The 24,258-nt window shown below is 44.0% G+C and overlaps 1 protein-coding gene across 1 annotated transcript in view; it reads left to right on the top strand.

Annotated features, from left to right (window-relative positions):
- Nucleotides 1-23,460, top strand: part of LOC310764286 (copine-5-like) — a 127,999-nt gene extending 104,539 nt beyond the window's left edge. The window contains exons 14-20 of the mRNA XM_083617874.1: nucleotides 7,216-7,262; nucleotides 7,677-7,858; nucleotides 8,775-8,902; nucleotides 9,293-9,395; nucleotides 12,243-12,300; nucleotides 14,556-14,629; nucleotides 22,543-23,460. Of these exons, the coding sequence (XP_083474000.1) occupies nucleotides 7,216-7,262; nucleotides 7,677-7,858; nucleotides 8,775-8,902; nucleotides 9,293-9,395; nucleotides 12,243-12,300; nucleotides 14,556-14,629; nucleotides 22,543-22,731 (781 nt within the window). The 3' untranslated portion in view covers nucleotides 22,732-23,460. The remainder of the gene's footprint in view (nucleotides 1-7,215; nucleotides 7,263-7,676; nucleotides 7,859-8,774; nucleotides 8,903-9,292; nucleotides 9,396-12,242; nucleotides 12,301-14,555; nucleotides 14,630-22,542) is intronic.
- Nucleotides 23,461-24,258: the final 798 nt, after the last annotated feature.

The following is a 24,258-nucleotide window of genomic DNA, read 5'->3' as shown; positions in this document are numbered from 1 at the left end:
GCTTCCTCTTTAGCCGTGCGCGCCTCTCCAGCCGCGGGAGGTTGCACTAGGCTAAAGAAGCCAACTTTTTAAAAATCTCTCTATCTCTACATCTTTTTCTTTTTTCGTCCTTTCTCCACCCCCTTATTTTCCTCTGGATCAGTGTTTTTATCTAGATTAACGTTTTAGTTTGGAGGGGGGGGGATATTATAAAAAAGGAAACTTTGCAGCTTTTATTTTAGTATACAATAAAAACAGATTAAACAAAACACAAGAGAAGGAACTAGCATAGAAGAAGAAGAGAAAAGGGAAAGAGGGAGGATACAAAGCCATTTACCAGAGGTAGATCTTAACCCTTGCCTCACCTGGGAGCTTCTCTGGGCAGGAATTCCCCCAGCTTAAGTGGGGTGGGGGAAGAGTGGCAGGCAGGGGGGTACCTACCTAGACACTGAAGCCACATATCTCTCCAATGAAAATTGGGAGTGGGCATTGTGTGAAGTGGCTGTGGATCTCCTGCCGCAGAAGTGTAGGACTGTATAGAGTTGGGAGGGCCACCCGAGGGACATCTAGCCCAGCCCCCTCACAATGTAGGAATCACAGCTAAAGAACGCCAGGCAGATGGTCCCCCAACTGCTGCTTAAAAGCCTCCAGTGGTGGAGACCCCAACAACTTCCGAGGTCACAGAATTGCAGGGTTGGAAGGGAACCCCAGGAGTCATCTAGTCCAGCCCCGGTGGACAGCGGGCACGATCCATCCCGTTGTGCAAGGCTAAAGATGCTGCTCAAGGCTAAAGAGGAAGCGCGCAGCCTGTCTGTTGCTCTTTGGGGCTGGGGGGGGGATAATATTTTTTCCCTTGATTTCCCCCTCTAAAAACTAGGTGCGTCCTGTGGTCTGGTGCGTCCAATAGAGCGAAAAATACAGTAAACTGCATCACAAAGTTCCACTGATGGAGTCTTTGCTAACAGATAAAATGCAACTGATCTCCAAAAAGAAATATGTTAATCTCCTGGGATGACAACCTTCTATGGGGGAAACAGAATGGCCTATTATAGAGAAACCAAAGCACATCAAAAATAAAGTCAACTGCTGCCAAAATCCCATAATAGAGAAGAATGAAAGATGGTTAACAATATCAATGTGCTGGGAGGGAAGGTACTTGGGAAGATGCATGAGGAGGAAAAATAGAGTCAGCCACCCATTACCTAAACATGTTAGTAGTCTGGAAACTCGCTGCAAATAAGAAGGACATCCTGGTTTGGAAAAGACCTTTAAGACACAAGCAACTAAAGAGTAGAAGGCGTGGCTGATGGTTAGCTCAGCAGAGATTGGATCAGTACTATTTTCTGATTTCATCTTAGAGGATAGAGCCAAACTACTTACCATCTTACACCAAAAGTGGCTGCTTGACGTAGGCCTCTCAGAATTAACGTTCATGAAAAGAAAAGAAAAAACTCGAACCAATTTTACAGCACTGTCAGACTCCTGGTGACCGTCTGTCCTGTCAGCAACTCTGTTTGCCCATCCCTGACAAGTTCCCACATATTTTGAGTATTAGGGATTATGGTTTCCAGGCAGAGCCGAGCACTGGTTTCTATTTAGAAATTAGGCACTGGACGTGATGCTCGCCTTCAGATATGGGCATTTGTGTTGGCTTTGCCTGTTCCAGCCATCTCAGAGTTACACTAGCTCAGCATCTTCCTTGTGCGAGAACGAAGCACTGTCCAGTCACAAAAGATTCTGCCAGAGATCAATTTGCTCCTCTTGAGTAGCAACAGACTCTCGGAATCAATACAAGTTCATTCAGAGCACTTAACAACAATCAGGTTGTTAGGCCTTTATTAACTTGTCAGAAGAATTCCTAAAAGAACAAGATTTAGATTTGTTTTAAAAAAAAAAAAAGCTTAAAGGTCACAGAGATTTCTACAGTTTATTCCGTAACAAAGCAGAGTCAGAATTGTTCATCAGCAAGCAAACACACGTTCCTTGAATTACAGAGCATGGCATTCCCATCTGTTGAAGGCCAGAGCTCTATTGCCTCTCCCAAACAAGGAATTAACTGTGTTTCCTCTCGTAACATTTTTATGGGCCAGAATTCCATCAATATCATCTCAAAATAAGGTATTTAATTATGCACCAGTTTAATAGCTTGTTAATTATTCCTTTCCTTTCATTGAGTCATCTGCCCTCTCACTTAGTGGGGGTGAACTGGGATTCCCAACAGGACTATTTTACCAAGCTTGTTTCTTATATATATATATAAAATGTTATTCATGATTTTCATTTATACACATCTCAGTAGTAGTTTAACAGTAAATCAAACATTTCAAAACTCGACTTCCTTCCTCCTCTTTCTGCAGTTCATTAATTTTTTTATTGTAATACCCTGCATATATAAAGTTATATTAAATCCCTCTTTTATTCATCTATTTTCATATATCTATATTTTAAAAACTGCAGGTTATTACAATAGTCCTGCCAGTGTTTTTATCTGTTTGCAATTCGAGTGTAAATATTCAATATATTCCCATTCCTTTATAAAAAGTTTGTTATCCTAGTTTCTTATTCTTCTGGTAAGTTGTGCCATTTCTGCATGATCCATAAATTAAGCTTGTTTCATTCACAGACTCGTGCTGGAGAGCCATTAGCCAGCTAGGCAAAGATTCATTTTCTTTACTACTTTTGCGATACTTTAATGATAGAGGGTATTTTTTTTTATTAGTATTGAATTTACAATACCTGTGAGCCAGGTTCTATCAATACCTGTGAGCCAGGTTCAGAGGTACCATATTTTTTGCTCCATAACACTCACTTTTTTCCTCCTAGAAAGTAAGGGGAAATGTCTGTGTGTGTTATGGAGCGAATGCCTACGGATGGTGGGGGGATCTGCTGCAGTCGTGAACAGAGGATCCATGGTTCCCCTTCCTTCCCTCCTCCGTGGCTCGCTTTGAAACAGCAAAGCGGGAGAAGAGCCATTGAGTGGGGAGAAGAGAGGGACAGAGAGCCTGGTTACAAAGCATGGATCCACATGGATCCTCAGGATTTTTACACTGGGTCACCCCAAATTCACCATCAGATTACATAGCATGTCCATGGCTACAGCTTGCACCAAAAAAATCACGCACCCACTGTTGCTTGGGGCCGCAGTGGTGCAAAAACGTGGTTACAAAGCGTGGATCCACATGGATCCTCAGGATTTTTGCATTGGGCTACCCCAAACTCACCGTCAGATCACATGTCTGTGGCCACAGCATGAACCACAAAAATCATACATCCACTGTTTCGTTTAGAATTTTTTTTTTCTTGTTTTCCTCCTCTAAAAACTATGTGCGTGTTATGGTCAGGTGGGTGTTATAGAGCGAAAAATATGGTATTTATGCAGAGAAACAGTGGGAGGAGTTGCCTTCAAGTCCTGCTTTTGGACTTCCCAGTAGCTTCGTAACAGACAATGTAGGAAACAGGACGATGGACAACATGGAGCCTTGCAAAAGCTGGGTTCTTATGTCCCTGTATTCTTATCCTCAAATCTCCAAGGAAATACCATACTGTTGCCATTTAACTCCAACCTTCTTAATCACACACACACACCCTTTTATGCCCATGTTGCCTGTATGTGTGTGTGCCTGTGTATTATATATAGTGGCAGATGAGGCTCACACTCCATGTATCTGCACTAGTTCTGATACTCCAATGGATCTCAGCAGCAAAACAAAAAGTCCTTTCCCACTGGCCTTGTCTCTGCCTATCTAACCAGAAGTTTAAAATGTTATCTTCCATTGACAGCCGCATTCTTTCATTATGGTGGTTGCACAACATCTGAAGGAAGGGTCTGTCATGGGAGCAGCTGATATTGACTGAGGGTAGGAGATGACAGGCTTGGAATCTCATCTGAGAAGGCTGCCAGAGAAATGTCTGCAGGCAGCTTTTTCAATCATGCCTTTTATCAGCACTAATGTTAGCTGTCCTCTAAACCACTGTTCTTCATCCACTGCGATGGAGCCAGAAATGGGACTTGCTTCGTACCAGTCCTAGTAAGACAAAGAAAAGATAATGCATAACTGATGTGCTGTGCTGTTAGCAATGCCACTTGGCACAGTCACCTGACATTTATAACTATTGGTTTATCATCAGTTATTGAAGGCAATGTAATGCAGCAATGGTGGAATCCTAAGCTGGCAACTCTGTACACTAAGACCCGGGGGTCGGATCCGGCACAATTGCCTTCTAAATCCGGCCCGCAGATGGTCCGGGAATCAGCGTGTTTTTACATGAGTAGAATGTGTCCGTTTATTTAAAATGCATCTCTGGGTTATTTGTGGGGCCTGCCTGGTGATTTTACATGAGTAGAATTGTGCTTTTACAGTCATACCTCGGGATAAATGTGCTTCAAGTTAAGTATTTCAGTATGTTACTTCCGGGTTTTGCTGCACCCGCATGCGCAGTCAAAATGACGTCGCACACATGCGCGGAAGCTGCAAAACGCAACCCGCACACACGCAGATGCGAGTTGTGTTCGCTTCGGGATGCGAACGGGGCTCCAGAACGGATCCCGTTCGCATCCCGAGGTACCACTGTATTTAAAATGCATCTCTGGGTTACTTGTGGGGCATAGGAATTCTTTCATTCCCCCCCCCCCCAAAAAAAACAAATATAGTCCTCCCCCCACAAGGTCTGAGGGACAGTGGCCCGGCCCCCTGCTGAAAAAGTTTGCTGACCTTCTGTACACCATGGGCCAGCAACATGGCAGCCACAGGTATAGAAGTGTCAACAAAGGTTTTCCCTGGTGACCATCCCCACCTGCCTCCCACCACAAAATGAGCTTGAAAGAAGGCTTCTTAAACCAATAGAACAGTTACTTCAAGCCTATGTGGAATCCAAAGAAGGTTACACTGGGGAAGGGAGAGGTGTGGTGCCCACAACAACATATCCATTTGCAAATGTGTCCACGCCCCCACCTCCAGAAAAGGTTGGTGACCCCAAGTGAATACACTCAGGAGCCTAAAGCCTCATAGTACTTCGTTCCAGGGACAAACCTAGGGGTTGGTGAGTTTGGCACCCAGCAATGGCACAGGGCCAGTGGCCCTCCAAAATCACACCTTTCCACTCTGGCCCTGAGGAACTAGGAGCCTTCCTGCCCATCTACATGTTTCCTGGGCCACTCCTCCGCTGCTCTGGGCAGCTGGGCACGTCTCCTCGCCTAGAGTGCAAGGGACAGGAGGTGCCAATACAGCTCCTTGCCAAGGGCGCAAGGGAGCCTAGGTACACCTCCGCTCAGTTCTGTGTTGATGTATGGGGATTTGGGCTACAGGTTCTTTAACAGTGAGCCATCACCCGGAGAAGAAAAATTTCATCTTTTTCAGCATTATGCTGTGCCTCTGAAGAAGATAAAGTGGCTGGGCTGTGGTGCGTACTGCATTCATGCCCTAGTTTTCAAATAGGCTCCTGGGAATCATTGAATTAAAAGAAAGATGTTACAAGGGAGCCTCTCAGCCTACTGACATCCTGCAATGAAAAGCAGCATGTTTGGTCTGTGTATTAATTGGGGGTATTTTACCAACCCTCCCTTCTCATATGTCAAGAGCAACGGCGCTCTAGCCAAGGTCCAGTGGCTCCAGCAGAGGACCTGGAGAGTTCAGTTTTGTTTAACCTTGGTCAAGTCAGTGAGAACCCAGGCAGCCCAGTTTGCCTGATTATGGTTTTGTAGTCTATCATTTGGGGTATAAAATGTGTGTTATGATGCCAGCTGAAAAGATAGCAGGATTTGGTCAAATTGGCCTAATTAGCCAAAAACTGTCCAGCAATGGTAGCTTTACTCACAGCTTCATAAGTTTCTGGGACTTGGAGCTGTTGCAGTTGGGAGGAAGGGAAGCAGCTGAGAAATGTGCAATCCTCTTACTCTGGGTGGCCTAGAAGAATTGAGGCTCCACATCTTAAAAATTCCCATTTGGCTTCTGCTGAACTGATAAAATGGAAGTGTAGAGAACAGCTTGCCATGCGATTAGCTCCTCTGTTTCCCTCTGGAAAGATGGGATTATATATGAAGAAACAGACTTCTGTTTTTCAACCTGAACAGTAGTAAAGTCACAGGACTAGGGAGCAATCCCAAGCAGATGTAGTTATGGGGGTGTCTGGATGAATCCCCCAGGTGCCAATAAGTGGGTGGTCACTTTCTTTGCCTGCTGCATTCCTCCCCATAGCCTTTCTCCCCACTGCATCTAGCTCTAGTTCGCTCCAATATTATAAATTAACCCAGCTATGGGAAAAAACTGAGGGTGGGGGGGTTAGGAGGAATAGGAAGAGGATGGATGGTTCAGCACCCCCATCCCTATAATGATACTTTACTGTTTTGTGGTGATGACACATTTTCTAAGGCAAGAGGCTGCTGCTCGCACATATATTTGAGAGAAACCACATGTTGGCACAGATTCCTGAGAAGAAACATGTTTGACACCACATGGCAGTGTCAAACATGTTTCTTCTCAGGAATCTGTACCAACATGCAGGAACTCTTTTAACACCCAGTCTTGTGTATGTTTACTCAGAAGTAAGCCCCCACTACGTCCAGTGGGCTTTGCTCTCCAGTACAGTACAAAAACCTAAACAGTGTCTACATAGGCTGTTGAGGATCCCAAGGAATATGATGCCACTATCTGTTGTGTGTGCCTGTTATGTGGGTTGAATCCAGTATTAGTTCTGCTCAGAATAGACCCATTTATATCGATGGGCAATACTAACTTTTGTATATTAATTCCAGGGAGTCTTCTCTGAGTGGAACTTAGTTGGTTAAAACCTTGTGATTTTACTTTTGAACTGTTTTGTTGTTTTAATAAAGAACTTTGTCCAGGTTGCCTTCAGGGACCGCCCCCCCCCACCTGACAGTGTGAGGTATGAGGCGGAATCCATGAATAAAATAAATAATATAGAAACATTGGTTGCTCACAACGTATCTGCCAATTGCTGTGGCCAAGTGTGTGTAGAAGGCACATGGTGGCATAACCTGTCTTTTTGCATCTTCTCTCAACTCTAGAGAGATTCAAAAACCGAATCCAACTCTGAATGATTACAAAACGCAAGGTTTGTGGGAGACAGATGGAAAGAGAAAAGAGCCAGGAAAGAGACGGACAAGTGGTGTTCTAGACATTCACTTGGGTTGGTCATCCCACTCAAAGGTTCTGAGCTAATCGAAATGCTTATAGATTTATCAATCTGACTAAGTAATGTGATGTGACATTTTTTCAGGACGCAGATCAATTTCACAGTGGCCATTGACTTCACAGCTTCCAATGGTAAGTTTTTTACAGCAGATGTCTCGCAGAGCTGCTGTTAAGTTTTTGTTCACTTGATTTCCCAATGTTTAAATCATTCTTTTTGGAGATGCACGTATTTATTGAAGTTGTTAAATCTACAGTGCAATCTACAGCATGTTTTCTCAAAAGTATTCATTGTGTTCAATTGTACGTCTGTGTAGGACTGTAGCCTAGAGACATAATACCATATGTGCCTAGTCAGAAATAAGTTATATCACTTTTGCTGCAGTTTACCTCTGAGTAAGTGTGTTGTATCTTCAACCTTGGAAGGTGGGATACATCTTAGGAGCTTCCTCTGTTCCTAAGGCTTCATGCAGACCTCATGAATGCCACACTACAGCCTACCAGACAGTGAAGCAACTACTATTCATTCTCTCTCTCTCTCTTTGGCAGGGAATCCCTCTCAGTCTACTTCCCTTCACTACATGAATCCATACCAGCTCAATGCCTATGCAATGGCACTGAAGGCTGTTGGCGAGATAATCCAGGACTATGACAGTGACAAAATGTTCCCAGCACTTGGGTTTGGAGCCAAAATTCCTCCGGATGGGCGTGTGTCTCATGAGTTCCCCTTGGTACTGACAACCTTCCTTGGAATCAGCACTCAGAAACACCTTCTTATACTTTGCCTCAAATTGAATCCAGTGGCAGGCAAACGGGACCCATCTGCCAACATTCCCTGATGAAGGAAAAATCCCCATGTTCTCCTTCAGCAGGAACTTTTCACCAGTAGCAGAATCCTTAAATCTTTTAGACTAAAATCCTATACACATTTGCTTGGGAGCAAGCCTCATTAAACATAGTAGGACATACTCCTGAGCAAACATGAATAGGTTTGCACTATACACCTTTGCTTTCTCATGTGATGGTCTCATCCTTGAAGGCTTACCTAGCAAGGAACATCTGAGAGTCCTAGGACTGACTTAGATAAGTTTGGGGCTGGTTTCTTTGTCTCTCTTTGAAAAGTTGACATGAGCTTCAGATGCAGAGAAGAGTCATCATTTTCATTTGCTGTTGCTGTCCCTCTAAATCCCAAGAGGCAGCTCCCTTTGCATCAGCGTAATATCTGATTGGTGACATTTATTGCACTCCCTTAGCTAGCAGTTCCTCTAGCCAGTGTATTGATCTCTGCTGATGGTCATCCATCAACTGAGCCAAACACTGAGAATGGGGTGGACAGTAGTGGAGAAAGGGGGATGCAGTGGGGGCAGTCTGCCCTGGGTGTTATCCCAGGGGGGTGACAAAATCCCCCCCCCCCGGGCATATCGCTGCCCCGCCAATCGCCCCCCAGGCGGATCACCCAGCCCCGTGGGCAGATCGCTCCACCCCATGGGTGGATTGCCCTGCCCCCGAGTGCACAGTATGTGCGCCACTCCAGATGCCCGAGTGGCTAGGTCCGCCGCTGGGGTGGGGAATCCCAAAAGGGCAAGGATTCAGACACTCTGCCTGGGGAACTTTCGCCCTAATTGTCTCTCCTTTTCTCTCCTGCAGAATGGCAATGTTGACAATCCTCATTGTAGTGGAATAGAAGGTATCCTTGAAGCCTATCACCAGAGCCTCAAGACCGTCCAGCTCTATGGTCCAACTAACTTCGCACCGGTGGTTAACCACGTGGCTAGGTATGTCTCATCGGTGCAAGGTATCATCACAAAGCATGACAAATGCTAGCTGTAGTGGGAAATGACCCGCAGGTAATGAGAATGCAACTCCTATTCTTATGGGCATATTTGGATGGCTGATGACATTCTGGTAGCTTCTTACAAACCACAAAGTGAGATAACCAGCATAGCCTAATGGAAATGTGGGTTGGTAAAATTCTCCTTACTTCATAACCATGCTATTTTAAACATGCTTTTCAATTCATTCTATATCATTTCCCAGTAATCTTTAACCTTACTACAAGACCATATGTCTTTCAGAATGCGGGGTGTTTAGTTCAGAATTCAGACCACCCTGACAACACTCCTGCCTCTGTTCCTAAATTCTCATGATCTCCTCCCAAAACTCAGGTACGCTGCAGCTGTGCAGGACGGTTCCCAGTATTTCGTTTTGCTCATCATCACTGATGGCGTGATATCGGACATGGCCCAGACAAAAGAAGCTATTGTCAACGTGAGTAGCACAGGTTGGGGGTGTTGTCCCAGGAGTTCAGATCTGCCAACAAACAAAAGTGTAACTGCACCTGCCAGGATGGGGAGTAAAATAGTTTCAGGTAGGCAATGTAATATGCTAGAGAGTTAAGATCCTGGAATTTATTTCAAGCCACGGGGGGGGGGGGGGGGAGAGAGATGTAGCCACAGCACAGATCCGTTTTCCCACTGCAAAAAGGTCAAACATTCACTAGCCCCACAGGAACTCCACATAGGAGCACTAAATAGTGTAAAAAAATATATGCTGTTCCTTCTTTACCTTGTAGCCATTTTCTGCCCTCATGTTAACAACATGACTGATACAGCACTTCTAATTAGATTTAGAACTCGCATAGTGCTTAACTTAATTAGTAACCCCTGCACAAGCCTATAAAGTAGACCCCATTTTAAAGATGAGAACCAAATCTAGCAGCATGCCTAAAGCTTGGGTCTTCCCAACTCACTCTTTTAACCACTGTGTGCCATCCTCTGTTATCTCCTGCCTGATCAAAACAGCTGATGAAAGATTAAGGGTGAGAGAAAATGACTTGCCCAAGGCTAATTTGCCCATTGCTCAGGCAGGCTTTGAACTCAGGCCTCCCAGGCAACTTTGAGTATCAGCTGGACCACATGAACTCACAGCATCTTCCTATTTGCACCATAATTGCTTTAAGCACCCAATCACTTCTCTGGGCAATTTTCCTTTTATCTCCTCCTACCCATGCAGCCATTTTGACACTTCCATGTGCTGTGTTGTAGATGAGGGGTGCTCATTATTAAACTGTTCCAGCCTGGCCAGAGATCAGCCCCAGCAAAGAACACACTGATGATTACACCGTCTGCGTTTTTAACAGCTAAATACAATCAGTGATTGCTGATGGGGAAGAGAAGGAAGCTTGATAATTGGATAAAAAGACTGTGTGTGTGTGTGTGTGTGTGTGTGTGTGTGTGTTAACAACAACAACAACAACAACAACAAAAGAGTTCCTGAAGGTGTTTGGCAGGCAAGCAGAATGGAAAGCACAAAGCGTATCACTGTGATTTCTTTAAATAACACAATGGCAAAGCCCATTAGCAAGCAGGAGAGCATTAGGGTCAGGGAGAGGTCTCAGAAAGGGTTGTTTCTATAAGCAAACAGAAGGGCTTAGCCTATTAAAATTGGAAGAGGCGGCTAAATAAATTGGGTGAATCTGCTCCCTTTTTCTATGGAAGCAGCAGTTCCTTGATAAATCATTTGTGACAATGGGTTAATTCTGATTCCATGACTATGTTAGTTTAGCACCATGGAGTGTGAATTGGCTCCCGCCCCATCTCCCCCATGGCAATATTCTCAAAATATTTTGCTACCCATATAAGGACGAAGTGGCATTTTGTGCTTTTTAAAAGGTCCAAAGTCTGCACGTATAAAGTGTGATCAGAGTTAAATATACAAATGTGCTGCAAAGGAGTGGGGGTAGGGCTAGACTGGCAATATGCCATTACAACCAGCAGCAAACTTAGCAATGCATTTAAAAAGACAAATCTCTCTTCATTGTTCATATGGAATATGGAGAGCGGGGGAACTCAAAGTCCAAGTTCTGCTCCCCCTGGTGTAGTTATTGTGGCGATCAATAGACGGTGGCACCGTCTATTGATCCCTGTGCCACCACTTTATTTCTCACTGCCACTACCCAGGCCCTACCTGGTACAATACTGAGTCCAATCAGGGTTAAATTGGAACATAAACTTCTATTTATTGCAGTTTAACAAGCGTTTGGTTTCATAAACAGTCTCAATGACAATCATTGGGTGCCTATCCAGACCTATAACTTCCACTTCCTGCTCTCACTCACTAAACCACCTCTCAGATTTTACTTGTCTTCCCAGCTCCTAACTGTTCCTGACTCAGCTTATTTTGCTACACTAACTCAACCTCCCCACAGACTCTATCCCAATTCACTCCCACTCCAACCAACATCCCAACGAACTCTCCCCTTCACCCCTCCTAGAGCTGGTTTTATAGTCCCTCTGACTCCACCCCGCTGGGTTCTGATTGGGTAACCTGTTTAACTATTTCACCTCCAGCACTCTCATATGTTAACGTCACAGTTATCACAAAAACTGATTTTTGTGAATCGCACATGAGGATCATGTTCTCAATATGGCTAAGAGTTGCACTGCCATGGCTTGCTGGACACCCCGCTACTCAAGTTCCACATGTGAACATGTCATTGGGCATTTGAAATTCCACCAGTCATTATATAAATCAGATGTGGGAAAACCTTTTCCCCTCCAGATGACACAACTACAACTCCCTGCATTCTTGGCCATTGGCCATGCTTGCTTGGACTCTTGGAAGTTCTAGCTCAGCAGCATCTTTAGGGCCAAAGGTTCTCCTGCCTGATACAAATGAATAACTATAAAATTATTACACATATGTCTTTAAAAGGCCTAGATCACCATAATCTTCCACTTATAATTAGGACTGGCTTTGGTTCTAGCTTTCTTATATTTCTGTGCCAAAGGCAAGCAACAGCTGCTCTGTTACCACTTCCCAATATTATTTACCTTTAATGCAAATATTCATAACCAAGCAGTGCTAAAGCTAGCCCAGGGGTAGGGAATCTGGGACTTCCCAGATGTTGTTGCATCCCTGACCACTGGCTGTGCTTGCAACAGACTCCCCATCCCATCTCTGCCCCACACAATCTATGTCCTGATTTCTGACACATCACTTTGCAGCTTTCTGTTTTGAATTCACGCTCTTGTTTTCTCTCTTCCTCTCCTTCCCATATCAACCCCAACCCCCTGCCACACTCATCTTCCTTCCTTCTTTCCTGTTGACTCTCAGGCTGCCAAGCTTCCTATGTCCATAATCATTGTAGGAGTTGGACAGGCTGAATTTGACGGTAAGAACTTTTGTGCAAACAGTCATGAAATATGATGACTTTCAAATGCTTTGGCTGAAAGGCTGAATCCTATGCTTCTGCTACAATGGCAGCTGCTATCCCAGAGGTTAAGGCCAGTATGAGATACCGTATTTTTCGCTCTATAAGACGCACCAGACCATAAGACACACCTAGTTTTTGGAGGAGGACAACAAGAAAAAAAATGTTCTGAATCTCAGAAGCCAGAACAACAAGAGGGACCACTGCGCAGCGAAAGCAGTGATCCTTCTTGCTGTTCTGGCTTCTGGGATAGCTGCGCAGCCTGCATTCGCTCCATAAGACGCACACACATTTCCCCTTACTTTTTAGGAGGGAAAAGGTGAGTCTTATAGAGCAAAAAATACGGTAGTTGCGATCTATGCTTAGCCAGCAGCAAAACCAACAGAACCATGTCCAGCAATAGGCACTAATATAGCATGCTGACAGAAACACCCATAGCAACTCTGGTATCGCCCACCCACTGCAGCTTTGGATACTAGCGGTGACACTGGATTAGCCATTCTCAGAAAGCAGAAAAACATATATTGTAAATAATACATTGATACCATCCAACCAGATCCTTTTCTACCCCATCTGGCTGAGTTTGGCTGGGGAGTGGGGCCACACACCTGTCAGTCACCTGACATCAGTTAATCCAATTTTGCCCACATGGTTTGGAATCAAGCCATGCAGGCAAAGGCCCTGGCGTGGTGCTTGCATAGTGCTGTGTGGCATCTTTTGCTCTGCATGGGGGAATGACAGTGCCTGCCAACCCCCTTTAGCCCCAACTGCATCTCCACCTGCAGAGGGTAAGTGGGCATGGTGCCAGTGGCAGAGGAAGCCTCTTGGGCATCTGGGGCGGCGCACCCAGGGGCAGGGTGAATCGGCCATAGGTCAGAGGGCGTGGCGCCCTTAGTAGGGACAGAGCATGCAGTGCCCTTAGGGGAGGACGGAACGGGGGCACCCTACAGCTGGGGGGAGGCAGCAGGCGGACATTGTGGACACTGTGGAGCCTGCAGGCACCTGAGATGCATGGCTCTGGCGCACTGCAGGCCCTGCTGTGAGTGCCGCCTACCATTTTGTCACCCCCCCTGCATGGTGCTCCTTTGCAAGCAACATCCATGCAGAAAAACCACTTGAAAAGAAGGGTGCTCCTTTGGGTGCAAAGGAGAGCCAGAAGAATTAACTCCACTTCTCTTGGTCAGGGGGACGTAGAGCAAAATCTCCTCCCCACCCTCCTGCTCCTGGCTGAATGCCCATCCCCAAAACTACTTTAGTTCTACAGGTGGTCCCCAGGTTAGCTCAGGGCAGGTGACTCTGATTCGGGACCCCTGCATCCACGACACGGGGCAGATAGGGGCAGCTGTGCCCTATAGTCACTATAGATTTGCAAATATTCCCATAGGCATTGTATGATGCATGATTAGCCCAGTGTGATATTCAGTCGTACCTTGGAAGTTGAACAGAATCCATTCCGGAAGTCCGTTCAACTTCCAAAACATTTGGAAACCAAAGCTCAGCTTCTGATTGGCTGCAGAAGCATCCAAAAGCATGCAAAAGGCTGAAAGGCTGTATAATGAAATCAACGGGTAGAATGGTAAAGGTAAAGGTACCCCTGCCCGTACGGGCCAGTCGTGTCCGACTCTAGGGTTGTGTGCTCATCTCACTTAAGAGGCCGGGAGCCAGCGCTGTCCGAAGACACTTCCAGGTCACGTGGCCAGCGTGACGAAGCTGCTCTGGCGAGCCAGCACCAGCGCAGCACACGAAAACGCTGTTTACCTTCCCGCTATAAAGCGGTACCTATTTATCTACTTGCACTTAGGGGTGCTTTCGAACTGCTAGGTGGGCAGGAGCTGGGACCGAACGACGGGAGCTCACCCCGCCGTGGGGATTCAAACCGCCGACCATACGATCGGCAAGTACCCACAGCGCCACAGAATTTAACAGATTAATTATATCTTGCAGTGAGCAATGAGAAACAGACATTGATAGGGCCATCAGTAGAGCAAATTACAATACACGAAATGAAAATTGAAGGTGGTTTTCCTGCTCTGAAAGAAGATAGTGGAGCTCTTTGCTCAAATTGCCTTTTTCAGATAATGGAACAGCTTATCAGTCATGGCATAGAGGAGTTTTGTTGGCCTCCTGCAGTCTTTTACTCCTTTGCACCCTTACTCATGCAATGTATTATTAACCCACCTTCCTTCCTTCCATTCATCCCTCCCCACAATGGACAGCCATGGTGGAGCTGGATGGAGATGACATTCGAATCTCGTCCCGTGGAAAGATTGCAGAACGTGACATTGTCCAGGTATGTTTTTTAATTTTTTAAAAAATAAACCACAATCTGCCTTGTGTGCCAGTCTTGTTGCAGAAGAGGCAAGAGCTGAAGAGCCTCCGTGCTGCAAAGCTGACTTGTGTTAGTCAGTGTGGGGGTTTTCAGCTCACTTTCAGGGTGTCAGGAGACCCAACAGCAGCTGTTACTCTGCTTTCCTGGCAGGCAGTGGAAACTTGTCCAGTGGAAGGAATGGTGTGCTGCCCCACCAACCTTGAACTTGCCCTCAGCCCACCCCCACCTGCCTGCCTGCCTGCCTGCCTGCCTTCCTGCTTACAACCAACCCAGGGGGTGGCACTGCCTGCCAGCTTCCTCCTTCATCTCAGGGTTGCCAGAACTCAACCAGGAGGAGGAAAACTAGGACAAAACCGGAGCAAGTTGGCTCTGCCTGTGGTTGGCTCTGGCTGCACCTACTGTTGCACTCCCCTACCTTCCAGCTCATGAGTCCTAATGGGACACCAGTCACCACTACCAGCAAGGTGGGTCTCTATTGCTTGCTGGGAGGGTGAGGTTGGTGTGGTGTGAACACACTAGCAGAGCCAGTCTGGCATCTTTGCACTGCACTGACTTCCCTGCCCATCCTAGTAAGCAAGAGCAACCCACCTGCTGGCAAGCTAGTATAATGGTTCCACTGCACCAGGCAAACCATTTCTGATACTCACTGAATTGAATGTGCCAAGACAGGGTTCTCTGAGTTACAGGGTTCCCTAGCTCCAGTTGTCTTGCATCACTCTGAATATGCACCTGAGTAGAAGAAAGAAAACAAGGCTGTCAGGGATGGGTGAGAACTATTGCCAGGGCAACAGCTCAGTGACGGGGCATGTCCTCACATGCAGAACGTGCCAGGCTCAATATTTGGCATCTTCAGTTAAAAGGATGATAGGATAGCAAGGTGCCATGAAAGACCTCTCAGGTACATACTCCAGAGAGCTGCTGCCAGTCAGCTTAGACTGGCCCAGATGCAATAATAGTGTATCTTGATACAAGGCAACTTCCTGTTGGACTATGCTGAAATGGCAAAGCTGACCAGAAAGCTCAGAAACCAAGAAGACAAAAACTTCCCATTCAAGAAAGAATGGGGGGGGGGATTATAGTCTATTTAAGAGACCATTGTAAGCAGATAAAAACATTAGCAGGGTTTTAATAACACTTATAATGTAACAAACACTATGGACAATATGTTTGTCCATATAATATGTTTGGACAATATGTTTGTCCAAATAATATGCACTTGAAAATGTTGACAGTAGGACCCATGGAAGTCTGGAGATTCAGAGAAATCTCTAAATATGATGATCTTTTTTTTTTTAAATACATATTTATTAAAGTTTTACAAAACAAAGAATTCATCATTTCAAAATGTATCATTTCCATACATAAAGCTCAAGAAAAACAACATGACAGAAAAAAAAAATGAAAGAAGAAAAATAGAAAAACAGAAAAAAGAAAAACACTCTTTCTTAAATTTATAAAGTTCCATGCCCCTCTGTCTTGACCTCCTCACATCCCCCTTTTTTGTGTTCCACTTTACTCCAATCAGATTCAGCAAATTCAAAACCTTGTTTCAACCATACTTAATATTATATTCTAATTATTATGTCCCCATTTTCCATTTATTTTAATCCGTACCTCATCTTATAAAATATGACATAATATTGTTCTGTTCATAACCCCTTATCCTTTTTTTCTTAGATTCTTCTTTTCACACACCTTTGGCCAAAGTCACACAAACCCTGTTGCTTTTACTTCCCACATCCTATTGACACTCCAAGATTTTACAGTGTTTTTGTAGATAGTCCTTAAACTTTTTCCAGTCCTGTTCCATCGATTCTTCTCCCTGGTCACGGATTCTGCCAGTCATTTCAGCCATCTCCATGTAGTCTATCACTTGCGTCTGCCATTCCTCCACGGTGGGTAGATCCTGTGTCTTCCAATATTTAGCTAAAAGTATTCTTGCTGCTGTTGTTGCATACATAAAGAATGTTCTATCTTTCTTTGGCACCCATTGGCCAACTATGCCCAAGAGAAAGGCCTCTGGTTTCTTGGGGAAGGTACTTTTAAGTACTTTCTTAAGTTCATTATATATCATTTCCCAGTAAGCCTTAACTCTTGGGCAAGTCCACCAGAGGTGAAAGAATGTTCCCTCAGCTTCTTTACATTTCCAACATTTATTGTCAGGCAGGTGATAAATTTTAGCAAGCTTGACTGGGGTCATGTACCACCTGTAAATCATTTTCATAATGTTCTCCTTTAAGGCAATGCATGCCGTAAATTTCATACCGGTGGTCCACAACTGCTCCCAATCAGCAAACATAATATTATGACCTAGATCCTGCGCCCATTTGATCATTGCTGATTTGACCGTTTCATCCTGCGTGTTCCATTTCAACAGCAAGTTATACATCTTTGACAAAATCTTAGTTTTTGGTTCTAACAGTTCTGTTTCCAATTTCGATTTATCCACCTGGAAGCCAATTTTTCTATCCAAATTATAGGCCTCTCTTATTTGATAGTAATGAAGCCAATCTCACACTTTGTCTTTTAATTTTTCAAAACTCTGCAGTTTCAATCTGTCACCTTCTTGTTCCAAAATTTCCCAATATTTTGGCCATTTAGCCTCCATATTGAGCTTTTTCTGAGCCTTAGCTTCCATAGGTGACAACCACCTTGGGGTTTTACTTTCCAGCAGGTCTTTATATCTTATCCAGACATTAAACAAAGATTTTCTGACAATATGGTTTTTGAATGCCTTATGAGCTTTAACCTTGTCGTACCAAAGATATGCATGCCACCCAAAAACATTATTAAAACCTTCCAAATCCAAAATGTCTGTATTTTCAAGAAGCAGCCAGTCTTTCAGCCAGCAGAATGCTGCTGATTCATAGTACAATTTAAGGTCTGGCAGGGCAAATCCACCTCTTTCTTTTGCATCAGTTAAAATTTTAAACTTAATTCTAGGTTTCTTGCCCTGCCAGACAAATCTAGAGATGTCTCTCTGCCACTTCTTGAAACAATCCATCTTGTCCAAAATTTGCAAGGATTGAAATAAAAATAGCATTTTAGGCAATACATTCATTTTTATAGCTGCAATTCGACCCAACAAGGAAAGCTTCAAGTTAGACCAGATTTCTAAGTCTTTTTTAACTTCTGCCCAACATTTCTCATAGTTCTCTTTAAATAAGTTCAAATTTTTCGCCGTCATATTAATCCCTAGGTATTTCACTTTCTTAACCACCATTAAGCCTGTTTCATTCTGAAACCTATCCTTTTCCATTGGAGTTAAATTCTTCTCTAATACTTTAGTTTTTACCCTGTTTAGTCTAAATCCCGCCACATGACCAAATTCTTTAATCAATTCCAAAGCTCTTTTCATACTGGATTCCGGCTCCTGTAAAGTTAGAACCAAATCATCTGCAAAGGCTTTCAATTTATATTGTTTGGCTCCGACCTGAATACCTTTTACAAATCGGTCCCCTCTTATCATGTTTAGCAGCACCTCCAGGACCGAGATAAATAATAATGGAGAGATAGGGCAGCCCTGACGTGTTCCTTTTTCTATCCTAAAATCTTCAGTCACCACATTGTTTACAATCAATTTCGCTTTTTGTTCTGAATATATTGCTCCTATACCATTTTCGAACCCCTGACCCACTCCCATCCCTTTCAAATTTTTCTTCATAAAACTCCAAGAAATGTTGTCAAAGGCTTTCTCCGCATCAATAAAAACTAAAACAGCTTTCGTGTTGATATTCCTTTGCAACAACTCCAGAATGTCAATTATATTCCTTGTATTATCAGACAAGTGTCTGCCTGGGAGAAAGCCTGCCTGGTCCTTATGTATTACTTCCATTAATACTTTTTTAAGTCTGCTAGCTAAAATGTCTGCAAAGATTTTGTAATCCACATTCAAAAGGGAGATAGGACGATAGTTCTTTAGTTGTGTCTTTTCAGCTTCTGTCTTGGGTATCAATGTGATGTATGCTTCTTTCCACGATTCAGGCGCCTTTTTCCCTTCCAAAATCTCATTGCACACCTCCTTTAATGGTTGAATTAAGAGATCTTTTAAAGTTCTGTAGTATTTGGAGGTTAGTCCGTCCGGTCCTGGAGATTTGCCCAGTTGCATGTTCTGAATGGCACCTTCAATTTCTTGTTCTGTAATTTGCTGGTTCAATACTAATTTATTTTCTGAAGATATTTTTTGTAATCCATTGGTTCTTAAAAATTGGTCTATCTCAGTTTCTTTCTGCGGCCCTTGCGTATAAAGTTGTTTAAAATATCTCTGAAAGCACCTTCTAATCTCCTCCGGGTTCTGTATGTTTTTTCCATTGATCTCAAGATTTGTGATCGTATTTAACTTCTGTCTTTTTTTCAGTTGCCACGCCAATAATTTCCCACATTTATTAGCTGACTCAAAAGTCTTTTGTCTCATTTGTTTAATTTTCCACTCTATTTCTTCATTAATCAATTTCATATATTGCACCTGATATAACTTAATCTCTCTTAGAATCTCTTTTGAGTTTGGTTTAACTCTTAACTTCTTCTCCCCTTGTTTTATTTTTTCCAAAATTTTCATTTTCTTCTCATTTTGAGATCTCTTTTTTATTGCATTCTGTTGAATCAAGAACCCTCTCATGACCGCTTTGCTTGCGTCCCAAACCGTTCTTTTTTCAACCATAGTTCTCATATTAATTTCAAAATAGTCTTTCAGAGTCTTTTGGGCCTTCCTTACGATATCTTGGTTTCTTAGTAAGGTGTCATTCATCCTCCATCTGAAGGAACCGATAGGTGTTAGTTTCATTTCCATCTTTACCGCATTATGGTCGGAGCAGGTTTTTGGGCAGATTTCCACCTTTTTTATTTTAGGTGCCAGGCCTCTAGTTGTCCAAATTTGGTCGATCCTTGTCCATGTCATTTTGGCTTCAGAAAAGAATGTTCCCTCTCTACCTAGGGGATTTTTGGTCCTCCAAATATCAATCAAATCCATATTGTCAGTCAGTTCAAAAAAGGTTTTTGGTAGTCTGCCCTCTTTCGTTATGGTCTGTCTTTGTGCTTTATCCATGTTCATGGACACCACTCCATTCATGTCTCCCATCATAATAATATTGTTATAGTCAATAAAGTCCATCAACGTCTCATGCAATTTCTTGTAAAACTCTGATTTCCCCTCATTTGGTGCATAAATTCCTAAGATCAGAAATTTCTCTCCTTGTGTTTGGATTTCTATTGCCAAAATTCTTCCTTGTTCATCTTTAAAAAGAAGCTTTGGTGATAGGCTTTCTTTTGCATAAATTGCCACACCTCTCTTTTTAACCTTGTCTGATGAGATAAATTCTTGGCCTAATTTTTTATTAATTAACACTTTTCTGTGCAGCCTAATCACATGTGTTTCCTGCAAGCAAATTATGTCCAATTGTTCCTTTTTTAATAAATGAAAAACCTTCTTCCTCTTTTCCGGGGAGTTTAGACCGTTGGTATTCCAACTTAGTAGTTGCAGAGACATGTTGAGATGGTGTTATTTTCCTCCTGTTGCTCCCGGAAGTGGCGTATCTTTAGGATCTTTCAATTCCCCAGGTGCAGGTATTAGACTTGATGATCCCGATCCTGGATCGCTTGGCTCTTCAATCCCTTTCTGAAGGTCTTCTCCGTAGTCGTTCAAAAATTTGTCTTTATCTTCCACCGATTTGATTTTAACTTTTTTCCCTCTGAAGGTAAAGGAAATCCCTTGGGGGAATTCCCATCTGAAGATAATCCTGTTGCTTCTCAGAAGTTGCACCAGATCACCGTAATTCACTCTGAGCTCCAACAAATGCTTAGGAATATCCTTATAAATTTCCAACCTTGATTCTTGGATCTCTAATGGCGTCTTGAAGTGCGCACTCAGGATTTTGTCTCTTTCCTCCCTCGTTCTGAGGGAGATTAGACAGTCTCTCGACTTAATCTTCCTCCCTCCCTTTCCCAGTCTGAATGCGCTCACAATTTTAAAGTCCTTTTCTTCTTCCAAGGGCCAAGATTGTGTAAATTCCTTCGTGAGGTACTCAGTTAGATTTTCATTATCAATTTCCGGTACAGATCTGATCCTTAAATTGTTTTCCTTATTTTTCAGTTCGATCATAGACAGCAGTGCCTGATGTTCTCCTATCTGTTTGCGCATAGGTTTGATTTCTCCCTGAACTTCTTCAACTTTCTGCTTTGCCTCTTCAGCAATTTTACGGTTTGCAGTAGTGTCTTCCACCAACTTTCCAATAGTTTGTGCATTTAAGTTTACTTGTTGAGTCAAGTTATTAATGCTTGCGGTGTTTTGGTCTATCTTATCTGACTGGTCGGAGACTTGTTTACTTAAACCTTCCAACTTTTCAAATATTTTATTTAACACTGAAGTAAAGTCCCCACCTGAGGCCATTCCTTCCGGCCTAGGTTGTTCTATATCTTCCACTTGTGCCACAGGGATTGTGGGGACAGAGGATCTGCGCAGCTGAGAAGTTAAAGTAGTTTGCAGTGTTTTGGCTTTAGCTGATCTTGTCCTTCCGCTCATAACCCTTCTTATCTATGCGTCAAGGTCGGTCTCACAGTCTGTCTTTCTCATGGAAATCCCCAAATCAACAGATGGAAAATTCCCCCAGTAGGTTGCCAAACCAAATTGTTCCACTAGAGGGATACTGTAGTCAGGAAAGCTCAAAAATGTCGCAGTTCATAAAAGTTAAAGGTTCCCTCTAGACGTTAAACAATATCCAATTTGTAAAAGACCTTCAGACTCCTCTTAAATTCCTTAAATTTCCACAGAGTTACTCTTTGGCAAAGATGAGTTGTCTCAGCAAAGTGCGAGATATAAAGTAACAGTTCCAAAGTAGCCTTCAAATTCCAAACCCTGGCAGCTCAGTAGCCAGGGATTCAATGTTCTACAGTCCCGAAGTTCAAAGGAATCGGCTGGAAAAAGCTGATTTTTCACCCCTCCTCCCCTCAATAAAATTGAGAGGGGGTCTTCAAAGCTTGATGTGAGAGTTTGCAACTTATTTATCCCAAAGTCTGGGGCTTGGGTTTTTAAAGAGTCTTTGCTTTGTTCTTGAAACAAAACCCGGGAGACGGACTTCCTGGTTGCGTCTCCCGCTTGTGTGCCAAATTCTTAAATTTATCTTCATAAATCAAATAAAGTCCCCCACTTACGGGTTGAAGTTTGTAGCCGAATAGTCCCAGGAAAAGGGTCAGCGCTCACCGGCAGCAGCTTAGCGGCATCACTCCGCAAAAAGAGCGATCGACTCACAACGCCGCGCCACCCCCGACACGATCCGGAGCTCCTTACGGGGTCCCTTCACGTCGCGGAGGAGCGCTACAGGCGCCCGCCGAGTCCCACGACCACAGGCTATCCCCACCTGTGGGTTTCTAGCAGGGGTCTCCGCTTTGCCGTAGCGGACGACCCGTTTCTGCGGAGCTTCCCCTTCACGAGTGGAAGGAGACCGCCATTACCGTTCGCGCCGCCCCCGGAAGTCTAAATATGATGATCTATTTGGTATTGTTATAACTTTACTTTTGTAAAATCAAATGAACGTGTGTGGGGTTTTAAAAAAAAAGATACAAGGCAACTTCCTATATTTTCTAATATGCATTTAATTCTGTAGCCCACCCCATCCTGAAGATTTGAGGTGAGTAACAATTAAAAGGCATAGCCTATCAAAAGAGTTTAACTTACCAGAGAGCAGCAAATTCCATTGCAAAGCTGGGGAGGTTTTGGCATGATCTCTGCCTGGCGAACTGCTCGAGTTTTGCCACCTGTGATCTTTCTATACTAATGCGGTCCAGCCTTCCTGAATCAGGGAAGTCTCTGTTGTAAGGCTATAGATTGCCTTTTGAATGATTTGCCTTTCATGCCTTCGATATACTGTTCTCTCTCCCAGTTTGTCCCATTCCGAGATTACATTGACCGCACAGGAAACCACGTCCTGAGTATGGCTCGGCTGGCTAAGGACGTTCTTGCTGAGATTCCCGACCAGTTCATCTCCTACATGAAGGGACGCGGCATCAAACCCAACCCAGCTCCACCTCCGTACACCCCCACAGGCCACACCCTTCAGACAGAAATCTGAATGCCAGGAGAGGAAAGCAGCACTTGAGGACAGGTGCCTACAAAACACAGGTCACTCTCTTGGATCAGCTCTCAACTTTCTGCGGGCAGACTGACATCTGGGCAGTGACCACACCACAAAATGAAAATCTACAGTGTACTCTTTTCTGCAAAAAAATAATAATAATCCTCTCTGAGAGCTGGTTTATTGCTGCCATTCTGGCACACCAATGTGCATCGTTGGAAGGACGGAGCAGCCGTGAAACCTGGGGGGAAATAAGGGTTTTAATTTCATTTCATTTTGTTAAAGGACAAGCCCTGTTGTTGGCAAGTTTCCTCGTTTCCTATTTGGGGAGATCACCGTGGTGAGAGAAGTCCAGCCTGTCTTGGTAGGCCTCATAAGGAGGCACAGATCATTCATTTCTCTATGGTTTGTGTGATGAAGCAGCCCTTTTTTTCCATGCATCTTCCCTTGCCCCACCCCTTACAGCTGAATGATTTGGGGTCTTCTTCTTTTTTAAGCCCATGTATAGTCCAGCTGCCACCTCAAGTCTTCTGACACTTCTTCCTCGCTTTGTAATGGCTCAGCTTATGGATTGACCTGGCAGGCTGAATATTGTGATCAAGTGACCGTGTGATGTCGTCTCTTAATGCTGCTGGTGTTGCTGCTGTTCTTTGTACTGCATCCAGTCCCTAAATTGCTTAATTCCCGCCCCCGCCCCCTTATTCTTTGTAAATCTACTTTGACAAATATTTGTGCAGGCCTGGATTGTTTGTTCCCTTGCTTGTTTGGTTTTTGTGACTCTGTTAAGTCCCTTTTGCATTTTTTAACCCCTGGTTTTCAGCAAATTGCTGTCTAGATTTGATATCTGAAAAGGTATTATTGTGCAGGGCATGAGAGAGAGAGAGAGAGAGAGAGAGAGAGAGAGAGAGAGAGAGAATAAATGGGCCTTATTTTTGACCTCTTCGCACTTCTGCCCATCAGAGTGATAACTTACAAGTGGTATCCTCAGTCAGGATGATCTTGAAGTTTGGGCTTCATAGAGTGTGTTCATAGAGTGACAGGAAAAGTTACTTCCCAGGGTTATGTAGGAATGGGCATAGCTCCTGTGTTGCACTTTGGTATGTCCTTTCTTCATTTCAGCCTTTGCAGAACTTGGACCTGCTATATAAAAACTCCAGCTTGGCATGGATCAGAAAAGCTGCTTATAACTCTGAAAGCTGCTCTCCCCACCTGGCGCTCTCCAGATGTTTTGAGCTGCAATTCCCATCAGCTCCAGGCAGCGCCCAATGAGGGTTGTAACTCAAAACATCTGGCAGGCAGCAATTTGGGGGAGGCTGTTCTAAAGCAGTGGTGACCTACCAGATGTTGCTGGACTCAGCTCCCATCATCCCTGACCATGCTGACTGGGGCTGACAGGAGTTGGATTCCAACATGATCTGGAGGACCACAAGGTCTCCTGATGTGCTCTGACACAAAACCATACTCAGACTCCTAGAATTTTCCAAACTCTCCCCTGGAAAGCCCCTGGAAAGGTTAGCGGGGGTT

The sequence above is a fragment of the Podarcis filfolensis genome (genome assembly GCF_964270895.1).
Source record: "Podarcis filfolensis genome assembly, chromosome: 6".
Taxonomy (NCBI): domain Eukaryota; kingdom Metazoa; phylum Chordata; class Lepidosauria; order Squamata; family Lacertidae; genus Podarcis; species Podarcis filfolensis.
This window is presented reverse-complemented; position numbering and strand designations above follow the sequence as displayed.